Here is a 13,333-nt window from a genome sequence, read left to right as displayed (position 1 = left end):
GTTGTTTCCATTTTCATATTTTCCATAAAGAAATGTATTTATTTTTATAATTAGCTCCCCTCTACCCCTGGAAGAACTGGAAAGAAAACAAACCAGCATTACTAAGCTCAAACCTGGTTGGAAAGAAGGTTACAAGTTCACTCAGGTAATAAAACATATACAGTTGACCCTTGAACAATATGGGTTTCAATTGCGTGGGTCCAATTATATGTGATTTAAAAAAAAAAACAGTATAGTACTGCAAATGTGTTTTCTTATAATATTCTTGTTTTTTTTTTAAAGATTTTATTTATTTGAGAGAGAGAGCATAAGCAGGGGGAGCAGCAGCGGGAGAGGGAGAAGCAGACTCCCTGCTGAGCAGGGAGCCAGATGTGGGGCTGGATCCCAGGACCCTAAGATCATGACCTGAGCCGAAGGCAGACACTTAACAGACTGAGCCACCCGGGTGCCCCTAGTTTCCTTACAACATTCTTAATAACATTTTCTTTCCTCTAGTTTACTTTATTGTAAGAATACAGTAAATAATACATATAAAATACAAAACATGTGTTAACTATTTGTTGTCGGTAAGGCTTCAGGTCAATAGTAGTAGTTAAGTTCTGGGGGAGTCAAAAGTTACATATGGATTTTCTTTTTTTTTTTTTTAAAGACTTTATTTGAGATAAAGTGAGAGCAGGAGAACATGAGGGTGGGGGCGGGGAGCAGAGGGAGGGGGGAGAAGCAGGTTCTCCACTGAGCAGAGAGCCTGCCTGACACGGGGCTTGATCCCAGGACCCTGAGATCATGACCTGAGCTGAAGGCAGACATTTAACTGACTGAGTCACCCAGGTGCCCCTGGATTGACTGATTGATTTTCCTTCTTTCTCTCTCTTTCCTTCCTTCCTCTTTCCTTTTTTCTTCCTTCCCTTCTTTAATTTTTTTAGGTTTATTTATTTAGAGAGAGAGCATGAGCCGGGGGAGGGGCAGAGAGAACGAGAGGAAGAGTGAGAATTTCAAGCAGATTCCCTGTCAGACGCTCAACTGACTAAGCCACCCAGGCAGGCGCCTCTACATGTGGATTTTCAACTGCATGGCGGGTCGATGCCCTGAACCTGGGCGATGCTCAAGGGTCAACTGTAATTGCTTTTGTGCTAACCAGTCCTTCTGTAATTAATCATTTTAAGAACTGAAAAAATGGAATTCAAATGCTAGCTTTTTCAAGATTAAATAAAATTACCATGATCTTTTATATAACAATTAAAAGAACTAGCTACACCCAACTTAGCTATTTTTGCTACTGGAAGGAAGAGCAGACAGGCCAAATCATATTTGGATCTAGAGTACATTTTTCTTCTAATTTCAAAACAAAATATTTGCTATTATTTGAAGTCAGCACAAATTCTAGTAGAATCACTAAAAATCCTCTAAAACATTCTGGTTTTGGCAAAATTTCAATTTCCCACTTAAATTTTCAGTTCACATTTGAGCTGAATTACATTCGATAAAAATATATTTTATGATCCAAATAATTTTACAAGTCATACTTGCTTTATTTGGAACTGGAGAAAAACATATAAATTATTTGCTAGAAGCTTAGAAAGTATATTGTAAGCCTACTTCTTGCTTTAAAAAAATTTATGACATAAAAAACCCTGACATTCCCACTACTGAAACAATTAAAACTACTCTTTCCACTCCTTTCAGATTTTTATTTCCTTTTTACCTGTGGTCGCAGCAATCCTGGCTTCTATTTCAGACATGTCAGCACTCATTCTCTTGCCCTCGGAGGTTGGGGGCAAACTCTCCACACTGCTCCCACGGGAAGCTCCCAAGCTTAAACGTCCCGATTCACTCTGTTAAAATTATAGGTCAATTTGAATTACTGAAGCTCTTTAAATTGAAAAATCCTGGGCAGCCTAGGAGGAAGATATCACCTGAGATTCTTAATGGATTCTGTTCTGAAAGAAAAGTGAAGTTTTAGGGAGAGGGAGCTGCAGGGGTAAGGGAGAGAAAACTACAGATGCTGCCTTTAGGAAAGGGCAGTCACTGGAGTTGGGAGTTAAAGGCTACAATTATTAGTTTACCTAAATGCCTCAGGTAAGACGAATAAAATCACTTAAAATACTTTTAAATCAACAACAGCAAAAATATAATAAATCTGGACAATACAAAATGATAGACTTAAGACAAACTCCTTTAACTGGGTAGTAGAACCAAGAAATAACCATTTTACTTTTTTTTTAGCATTTTACATTTTTAATCATCAACCATTAAAGTTAGGGAACATCACAGAGAAGGAGGTGCACTGTGGCAAAGGCAGCAATCATCAGGAGGGAAAACAATTTGGTGATAAACGGTAGGAAAATCTCACTTTATGTCTCTATTCTTATCTGTCTGCTTTAGGAACAAGATTCAGCATTTGTATAATGGAAGATGACAAATAATTAATTTCAGTTAGTATAAAGTTATGACTACTAGTAAGGTAATCATATGATTTTACTTTTAGTAACCAAACAAACCTGCTGCTTTGCCTGATTTTTCAACAATTTTGATTCTAAGCGTTTAATAGTATCATTTGTGGCAGGAACTTGCTCCATATTAGTGTCACTTTTATTACTGGTATTTGTAGAAGCGATGTCCATGAATGAGCCTAGGAAAGCAGAAATATTTATGATTACAGGTTGGGAATAATACAGATGCTTCATTCAATAATATGTAACTTAAATTCTTTTCTAAACTAACAAGACATGAATAGAAACAAAATAAGACTTTTTGAGCCAATGAAGATATCCAAACTCATTTTAAATGAAATTTAAGATAGTATAAAAAGGGAACCAAAATGCTCAGTCTTTTTTTTTTTTTTTAAAGATTTTATTTATTTGACAGAGAGAGCACAAGCAGAGGGAGAGAGAGGGAGAAGCAGGCTCCCTACTGAGCAAGGCGCCTGATGTGGGACTTGATCCCAGGACCCTGGGATCATGACCCGGGCCAAAGGCAGCCGCTTAACCAACTGAGCCACCCAGGAGTCCCCAAAATGCTCAGTCTTGTAATAGCCAAGGATGACTGTAAGGTTTTTAGCCTGAGCTAGTAAATCACAGTTTAGGGATTAAATCAAATCCTTAATCAAGATGAGGAAGACCATGGGAAAAGTAAGTTTGAGGGGAATGTCAGGAGCTTAGTTTTTGGAAAATGTTAAGTTTGAGTTCCTATTAGATATCAAGTAAGTAGCTAGATACAGGAGTACGAGGTTCAGGTCAGAGGTTCAGGTCAGGTGTGAACAAAGTATCAGCAAATAGAAGTATACAGAGTTATGATATTGGATAAGATTACTTAGGAAATGAATGTAGAGAGATAAGCAGAAGAGCCTTAATGACTGAGCCCTAAGCATGCTGACACGAATAGGTTGGGAAGATAAAAAAAATTACCAGCAAAGGAAACTATCAGAGAAAGTGGCCAGAGATAGAAGATGGAAACCCAGGCTAGTATGGTATCCTAGAGACCAACTAAAGAAAGTGCTACATATAAAGAGAAAGTAATGAACTGTGTCATATGTTACTGAAAGTCAAAAAAGATGAGAACTAGGTAGCGTAGCTGGTTAAGCGTCCGACTCTTGGTTTTGGCTCAGGTCAGGATCTCAGGGTCATGAGATCGAGCCCCAACTCAGGCTCTGTGCTCATCAGGGAGTCTGTTTAAGATTCTTTCTGTCTCCCTCTGCTCCCCCGCCCCGCCTTACTTGTGCATGCTCTATCTCCCTCCCTCTCTCTCAAATAAATAAATCTTAAAAAAAAAATGATGAGAACTGAAAATCATTTCAATTTAGTCATGTGGAGATAACTGGTGACCTTGACAAGAGCAATGCTGGAGTAGTGGTATAATAAAAGCCTGAATGGACTGGGCACTAGAGAGAATGAGGAAGAGAGAAGCTAAGAGGATGCAAATACAGACTATAGATGCCCTGGGAATGATTCCAATAGAAAGGCTGATGATGCAAGAGACTGAGGGAAGAACTGCTGGGAAGAGCAGGTGGGATACAGTGCACAAGGAAACAAGCTTGCTTCTGGTGAGGAGCATGGAGAGCTCAGCCACAGTAACAGAAAAGAATGTAGAGCAGATGGGCACAGATACAGGTAGATGGGCAGATGGAGTAGGGGAGCTTCTGGAAGCTATCTTCTGATCGCTCCAATTTTTCAAAGAAATAGGCAAATAGGATCAGCTGAAAGTGAGGAGTGAAGAGGAGACATTTGAAGTTTGAGGAGAGAGGCTAAAGTATAAAATTAAGTCATCTAGGCGAGAGGAGATAGACTGAACTATAGTACAACTGTTCAGCATCACTAAATCACTAAGGCATTTGAAGACAGTAAACATGTGCTGTTTCCAGCCACATTCAGCTGCACTGGTACAGGCAAGGGCAAGCCAAGTGTCAGATTTAACCACTTGTGGTTTAGCCAAATAAGCCTAAGACAAGAAATTATAATAACTATCTGGAATTAAGTGAAGGGAGGATAAAAGGAAAGATCTGAGAACTGTGGCTCAGTGAAAAGATGGAAGGATCAAAGGCCTGAAGGTCACAGTACTTAAACAGTTTGGAGGTGGTGGTAGAAACAAATAATGGAGAAGTTCGCTTTAGAATTCAGAGCAACTTAAAGCTTTTCAGTAAAAATAGAATTTGGGAGTAACTATTAAACCAGCTTAAAATAAATGTAATTATTTTTGAGGTGGGGGAAACAGATGAGCAAAAATATTTGTCAGTAAAAATAAAATTTTAAGTACCAGATAAATATATGTGTACATATACACATGTACCTTTTAGTTGTAATTAAATTAATAATGAATGCTTTTGCCATATATTTTGAAAAGCACAATTTATCTTAGAGACTTATTTCTACTTTTTGATGACCACAAAGTACAGATTCCACTACTACTTTGTATTTAGAAAACTAACGAACTTTGAACTAAAAATAAAAGTTCTTAAATAAGAGTTTCTATAGACTCTTCTACAAAGACCAAAAGGTAGAGTGTTCATGATGAAGAAATATGCTGTTTTTTACATTTACAATGATTCCTAGTATTATCTGATCTACCCGTATCTGTGTAAAAAACTTTATTTTTCAAATAAAGAATGACATTCCCAGCAATACAATATCCCATATCTTTTTATTATATTTAACCATGCAAGAATTCTAAGACTTGGAAGCAGGTCTTTAGTAACTCTTTAATCTGGGTACCTTCATGAAGAATGATGCACCTGGAAACCCAAATTGCAGTCAATCATACAAAATGAAGAAATTAAAATGCAAATGGAGACATCATTCATTGCCTCTTGATTATAATTTCATGGGAAAAGACACAAAAAATTAGGGTTATTACTCTTTCAATCTACCCACTTACCTGTACTGGTGGCAGAGTTGCTCTGTCCTTCATCTGAATACTGACAAGGATACTGTAATGGCTCATCTGCTCCTGGAAAGTACTATGTATGAAAAAGTAAATCACATTTAAAATTTCTTTAATACAAAATAAATCCTGCAAGAATTAACTTGAAGAATACACATTATTTACTTGTCCTGGGATGTGGAAGTAGCAGAGATGGTGCTTTATTTTCCCTAAGGCATATACTGAATTTATAGATGTCTAAACTCAGTATATGCCTTGTATTTTTTTTAATTTTATTATGTTAATCACATTACATCACTAGTTTCTGATGTAGTGTTCCATGATTCATTGTTTGCATATAACACCCAGTGCTCCATGCAGAACGTGCCCTCCTCAATACCCATCACCAAGCTAACCCATCCCCCCACCCCCCTCCCCTCTAGAACCCTCAGTTTGTCAGAGTCCATAGTCTCTCATGGTTCGTCTCCCCCTCCAAGTCCCCCACCTTCATTTTTCCCTTCCTACTTTTTTTTTTTTAATATACAATGTATTTGTTTCAGAGGTACAGGTCTGTGTGATTCATCAGTCTTACACAATTCACAGACGCCTTAAGTTTTTGATTTTACAATGATGATGATAATGTGCTACTCTTATATTTCAACTGTGATCAATGCTGTGTATGTACTTAAGTATCTATTTTACACAGAGCCTAGAAAGTCCTCAAGAAAACAGCTTTATTTTTCTAGAGGAACATATCAAATATAATAGTATTCCTCGTAATTATGTAAAATGGATTTATGTTCTCATAGCACTGATACAAACTTCCAAATTGCAGAAATTATTGTCAGTCTGACAACTGAGCCTGGTATGCCATAGAATAATTATTAGAACCAATATTTTGAATATCAAAGATAGATTATGGCTGTACCTCTATAAAATGGAGATACAATATTGGAAACTTTTGCTGGACAAAAATTAGAATTTAGGGAAAAAAATAAAGGCTTTCTTTTCAAGTCAGACAAAGCACATATAAGTACAATTATAACTTGAACAATTTATATATCCCAATGTTTTAGGGTATCTCACTATGGAGACTAAGTTTTCTTATGGGCACAACTTTAGGGCCTAGGATTCTAAATATAGCTGGTACCCACATATGATGTAAGTTTTAATCAGATTAGTTCAATCTTGGTTTCCCTAAATCATTTTCAATAGAATAAACAAATCTTTGGCCATTTAGGAAGTCTGTATTTAAGGAGACTGAAAGGTTCTTCTACTGAGAAAAATTGTTCTACTGTTCTAAAATTCAGGCACTTTCATAAGTATGTGAACTTTTAAAGTCAAAGTACCACTTGGGAGATTTTGTTAATGTACCAAAAACTAGAAGCCTAAAATTATTCAAATAATTCTAAAAGTGTTTGTTTATAGACTAAGAATTTTGATAATCATTTGAAAGGGTTCTTCTAAATTAAAAAATTCTATCTATAAATCCTAGAAGTTTAACTTTTTAATGGTAAATAAAAAGCTAAAAATATGCAGTTAAACAACAGAAGGTAAAAATCATTAAATAAACGTGTCTGGGAATACAACCATTCTATTGCCTTGCATAAATGATTGCTTGATGAAGATATGTACTCAAGAAAATTTAAAATTTAGTTTGGCAAGTATTAGAGTCAGAAAATACCTAAGTCCTATATAAAGACATCTAATTGAGCTTCTCTCACATTACTGATGAGGCAACAGGCCCCAAAACACATCTGTCCACTAACTTAGGCAGGAGGAAAAAGCAAGTTCAGAAACCTAGTCTAGCTATCTTTCTATTATAAAAAACTTAGATTTCCCCCCCCAAAGTAACGTTTCCTCCGATTATGAGTAATAAATGCCAATTCTAATTAGGACAATACAGAAAAGTATAAAGCAAAAAAGAGCAATAATGTCTTTTCACTTTAAAACCCCATTCAAACTCAGTATATATCAAATTCCCCTAAATCCAAAGCCCCTCAAAAGAAGGATTATACCCGCATCAAGTGAGTCATTATTTTCACAATTTCCTCCATTGAAGGGCGCTGAGAAGGATCTTTAGACCAACAACGAGTCATCAGGCTCTCAATGGGCTTAGGTAAATTTTTGATCAGTGGTGGTCGAGTACCTATAATTGAAAATTAGAGGGGGGGGGGAAGAATGTATTTACCCAAAGAATGGTGTAAGCTTTTTATATGTATTTCCAATACAGTATTTATTTTATAGATCTTGTAATTTAAGATTTATTTTGGAATAATAAAAGTACTTTTTTTTGTCTATTAGGTTTATATTACATTTTCATAAAGGGGAAGGTACACCTCTTGCAAAGTCAAATTAAAATTTTTATATTCATTATAGTAAAAATAAGACTGAGAAATAGTATCTCATTTGTTCTAACATTGTTCTTTTAACAAATTATAATGGTTTATTGGGTGCTTTATTAAGTAAAATAAAATGGTGGTTTGAGATAATCTTACTTGAACTAGATTTTCAGATTCACTGTAAAAATTTCAAATGTATTTGAAAAATCACCTTGGAGAAGTCATCAACTATGATGTTATACTCACTGACCTCTAAATGACTCTTTTGTCAATGGCAGACCTTTTTCGCTGCTGTGAATCCATCACTTCCCCAACTGAAAACTGTCAACTTTTGTGTAATTAACAAGACTAATATAGCGAGGTCCCTAACTTAAAGAAAACCTCAAATATAATGAAATCTTTGTAATTCTACCAACTTACAAGTTAGTTCTTTTATTCTGTACTTCACTAACAGTCAATTATTTACTGACAACTGACAGAAAAACAAAACACACTGTCTTAGTCAATGTTCTAGCATTCTCTACAATGACATTAAGGTGGTAAAATGAAAGGCAGTACAGGAAACCAAAAAAAAAAAAAAAAAACCACTTAGGATTACTCAGATGATGGGACTGTTTGACAAGTCTATGAATGACCTAGTTAGGTAGGTATTTGTATGATCTGTGGAATAGTGTATTAAAATGCCATAATCAGAATGATTATAACCAACTGATAGAAATTAAATAATAGAGAATGATATAAAAATTAGGAGGGTTAAGCAATTTTCCTCCATGAGTTTATTTTTCCCAAATTAAATGTGAAATAACTTGATTAATGAAGAACATGTATTCTAACAACCTGAGTGGTTAGAAACATCACAACTACATGTTTAAAAGAAGCAGGAGGGATAAAGGACACTGAGTTCATAAGTCAATATAACTTAAAAATATGGACACTGGGAGTCAGAAAGATCTGGATGGGAATCCCAGCAATACCACTTACTAATCTGATGACCTTGGACAACTTCCTTTCCCTCTCTAAGTCTTGGTTTCTGTAAAATTGTTAAATGAAGCAATAATAGTAATCCCCTTATAAGGATGAATGAAAAGATAAAAAGAAAGCATATGTGAAGCGCTCTGTGTTTTGCCTTTATGAATAGCTGAATTAACAATTCTTATTATTATTCTCTGCTCCCTCAGGAGAAAAGGCTATACCTCCTCAATTAACCTTAAGAACGTTGAGAAAGATTTTATTTTGTCCACAGAGTCCAATCTGAGGTTTCTCTATCCCCTAGAGAAAGCCAACCCAGGTAGTTGGCTCTGGCTGTCTACTGATGGCCTTTCCCTAATTAGCAGTATCAGCAGACCTCCTCAGCCTTGGGCAAAGGACAGGACCACTCTCAGCCGTGCCCTACCTGACTTTGGGGGCGAGGGGGGAGAGTAGGAGATTGAAGACAGCAGAGTATTCTGGTAACAAAGAACCGGACATTTTAATGTTAGGGATAAATGGTCTTTTTTGAGGTAGATACAACTGTCCAGACAGAAAATATAGAAAATATATTAAAGAAAAATGTCTTTTTAAACGAACCGTTATGAACAGCCCACATAATACGGAAAGCTGGGCCACCAATCTCATCAAAGGGTTTCCGACGTGTTATCACTTCCCAAAGGATAATACCCCAGCTGAAGACATCACATTTTTCACTGTAATTGCTACCTAGAGAAAAAGGTGGTATAATTTTAAGATTCTTTTCCACAACTTACAGGAACAAATGCCTACATAAATTTTTAAGAATGTGCACTGTGTACAAGAACAGGAGGATGCAGCATGTAGAGCTGAGAAATTACTCTTTCTAAAGTACCTTAAGTCTCTGCAACAAAACATTTATTTATGAATTAAGTAGTAATGATTAACTTTAGAAAGTCAGTCATTTTCTACCTTTTCATCGAGAGGCACAGGATTTCTCTTTTATTTATTCTGACTTATACTTTCCATGGGGCAGAATATGAAACATTTGTACTTCCCTTTCTGTGATTTTTTAATCTTAAATTTTCTTCCCCCATTCATTCTCTTGATAGAACTACTCTACTATCACAGCAGAAAAAACTTCTAATTTAATGATAAGACTTTCTTTTCAGTATCTGGCAAGATAAAATTCTTAATTTGCGGAGAGCCTGGGTGGCTCAGTCATTAAGCGTCTGCCTTCGGCTTAGGTCATGATCTCAGGGTCCTGGGACTGAGCCCCGCATCAGGCTCCCTGCTCCGCGGGAGGCCTGCTTCTCCCCTCTCCCACTCCCCCTGCTTGTGTTCCCTCTCTCGCTGTGTCTCTCTCTGTCAAATAAATAAATAAGATCTTTAAAAAAAAATTCTTAATTTGCAAACTTAAAAGTTGTAAGCAATGAAAATTATGGATAACAAATTTACAGTAAACAAATTATGCTGCAAAATTTACAGTATCACTAAATTGGGTGAACCAGCACAATAAACAGCCAAAAAAAACCAAAACCCCAAAAACCCACTGTATGAATGATTATAGTGATAGTCACACAGGTACTTAGCATGTGTACCACAGAGGCACTAAGCAGTGCACTGTAAGCATGAAAATGATACTACAATCGAATTTGGGTTATAGGGGCTGACATCTTTCAGAAATGAAGAAATCTGCATAGTCTTATAGTATGAACTTTTTTACTCTAAATTTTAAAAGTAACTTTTATTTCTGGCCTCTTTTGTATAAAATAAATCTTTTTGCTCTTTACACTAAGTAATACTATGTGATTTTAACTCACAGAGAAGCATTTTAAATGAATTGTTTTAGGGGTGCCTGGGTGGCTCAGTCGGTTAAGTGTCTGACCAGCTCAGGTCACCATCCCATGGTTCTGGGATCGAGTCCCACATCAGGCTCCCTGCTCCATGGGGAGCCTGATTCTTCCTCTGCCTGCCACTTCCCCTGCTTTGTGCGTGCATGCACGCACTGTCAAATAAAATCTAAAAAAAAAAAAATAGTTTTAAACCAATGTATTCTGTATATGAACTTAAAAATAGGAAGCATTTAATTTTGTATAATTTAACAGTTGCTGGTTTCATTCACTTTTTAATTGAATTTAATGGCAAAACAGCTCCACTCAAGTGACCAACTGCATGGCAAATTTCTTTCTAGCAGGTGCTAAAAACAAAGAAACAAAAAAACTTTAAATTCATCAAAAATAAAAGAAATAAGCCATAATCAGAATCTGATTACTAAACATATCTGAATTTTATGGACCGTCATACTTCCTAACATACAAATCACACATCTTCAGTTCAACTTTTCTCACTTAAAAGATAATTTGATGTTTTCATATAGAAACCTATTATGAAATTTGTGGATCATTCTTTTAGCACTTGAGTGAGATATGGAGATGTAAAAGAAATTAAACATAAGCTTATCCTTTACTTGTCTTTCTTAGTATTGTATTTCTGCCAAATTACTTGCATTCCTTCTAAGGCATGCTCATTTACACTGTCAATTTTTAATTGCTAGGAAACCAACACAAAGCACCGTTATTTTTGGTATTTATGTTCTATAAAGTTTCTGTGAAGACTGGACTAGTGAATGCGGAGTCATTAGCTCGTAGGGGCAATCAGGGTTAGGTTCCTGTGAACCTCTTAGTGTCAACTGATCAGTACATAACCTTGTTTTATATGTGTTTCTGTTTAAGACACCTTATTTAATATATATTGTAGGGTCATTAACATTGAACTTATGGAACACCACTATAACTCATGCCTGAATAAAGATTAGCTAGCTCATGTATTTTCTCTGTTAAGATATATCAGAATCTTATTATACTTAGGAAAGCACTTATTATACTAGAAAGCACTTCAATGCTGCCCTTGGAGGCCATCTTAAACAGTGAAATCACCAACAAAAAGCACATAAAAAATGAAAAAAACAAAAACAAAAACACGGCACTAAGTAGATCATTAAAATGACACAGTATGAAAGCTGAAATAAGAAGGCAGTGTGTTGTCTTGTTCCTCAGCTGGGAACATGTGTTGGATGACTCAAAATTCTCCCCTGCTCTGTACATGCCTGCAAAAAACCATGAAAGCACCATGAATACTGATTTTAGGGTTAAAAATAGGCACGTTTTACAGCTGTAATAGGTGGAATATGAAAATGAGGCTTGACTGTACATATACTTGAACTTGTATAGGACACTGCTAGACAATACAAATCTTGCTATGAGATTTAAGATCTAGGGCTGTATTTATTTACTACCTTCTTATTAGACTTTAGTACAGTTGACCTGTGACTATTGATTTGAAATGCAGAGGTCCACTTAAATGCCGATTTTTTTTTTGAGAAATACAGTACAATACTATAAATGTAGTTCCCGTACTATTTTCTTAATAACATTTTCTTTTTTCAGTTTATTTTATTGTAAGAATACAGTAATACATCTATAATATATGTGTTAAAAGATTGTTTATGTTATCACTAATGCTTCTGGTCAACAGCTGTCTATTAGTAGTTAGGTTTGGGGGAGTCAGAAGTTACATGTGGATTTCCAACTGCATGGTACCGGCCAGCTCCACTAACCTCAGCATTGTTCAAGGGTCAACTGTATATCCTTTTTCTAATATGTACTATGCAGAAATAAAACCACTGAAACAGGATAAAGCCTTAAACACACACTGGATGTACATGGAGTAAGAAGGCAGATTATCAATCACAACATGCTTTTGTCATTTACCTTCAAAAACTTCAGGTGCCATCCAAGCAGCACTCCCCTTGTTATTGGTCATATGAGTCTGAATATCACAGGCTGTACCAAAGTCACAGATTTTTAATACTGTCCCGCCTGCAACCAGCAGCAAGCTATTTACAAAAAACAAAAACAAAGGTTGTAAGACCAATACTTGATATCTACAATAAAAGAAGAGACATTTGTGGTTAAGCAAAATGTCATCATTCAACTCTTGTCAAATGCTTCCTGGTCACCCAAATAGCTAAATGGTTAAGAGGAATATTAGCAAAAAATAAATGACCTTAACCTAGTTCTCTTAGGGAGACTGCTAGATCCACATTTTGATGTCTCCATCTCTATATCCATAATCTTTCCTGACCATACATCTCCCTGGGCCAAAATAAAACATAGGGTTTAAAAAAGTCCTAGTAGGTCAACATTATGTGTCCTAAAATGGAAGTAAATGGATATCAGTACCTTCGTAAATCACTTGTCCCCTAAACTCAATCTACCTATTGTAGTGTTTTTCAAGCTGCAGGCAGAAACCTAGTCATAAAATTTAAATCATAAAAATCTAGATCAGAGATCTGGAAACTTAAGTCACAAAACTCATTCAGCAGACTATAACAGCATTTAAAAAAACAAGAGAAAATATCAAAATGCATCACAACTAGTAAAATTAAATACTGTTTGATGTATGTTGTTTCAGTTTTATACACATTAATATGTATACATGATAGACTGTGAAGTATTTCTTATTGTGGATCATGGTCCAAATGTTTGCAAACCTGTTTTGTTCTTATTAACCTTATGGTGAATAGAGATAATTCTTTAGCCTACTGTTGCCAGACTGGTTAGCTGTTCACTGACCCCATTTCCTTTCCCTCCTGGGCATGAAAGATTACCCTTTCCAGACTTCTGAGTAGT

The 13,333-nt window shown here is 35.8% G+C and overlaps 1 protein-coding gene across 2 annotated transcripts in view; it reads right to left on the bottom strand.

Moving 5' to 3' along the window:
* Window positions 1-13,333, bottom strand: part of MAP3K7 (mitogen-activated protein kinase kinase kinase 7) — a 67,377-nt gene that overhangs the window by 31,969 nt on the left and 22,075 nt on the right. For both annotated transcript variants that reach the window (XM_028108052.2, XM_028108053.2), the window contains exons 6-11: window positions 12,413-12,537; window positions 9,261-9,389; window positions 7,371-7,501; window positions 5,368-5,449; window positions 2,499-2,629; window positions 1,703-1,832 (exon numbers count right to left, since the gene is read on the bottom strand). In XM_028108052.2, coding sequence (XP_027963853.1) covers window positions 1,703-1,832; window positions 2,499-2,629; window positions 5,368-5,449; window positions 7,371-7,501; window positions 9,261-9,389; window positions 12,413-12,537 — 728 coding nt within the window. The remainder of the gene's footprint in view (window positions 1-1,702; window positions 1,833-2,498; window positions 2,630-5,367; window positions 5,450-7,370; window positions 7,502-9,260; window positions 9,390-12,412; window positions 12,538-13,333) is intronic.

The sequence above is a fragment of the Eumetopias jubatus genome, unplaced genomic scaffold (assembly GCF_037043125.1).
Source record: "Eumetopias jubatus isolate StellerSeaLion01/CBP00866 unplaced genomic scaffold, mEumJub1_p1.0 scaffold_6, whole genome shotgun sequence".
NCBI classification, from domain to species: Eukaryota; Metazoa; Chordata; class Mammalia; order Carnivora; family Otariidae; genus Eumetopias; species Eumetopias jubatus.
The sequence above is the reverse complement of the archived record's forward strand: the minus strand, read 5'-3'. Positions and strand labels throughout refer to the sequence as shown.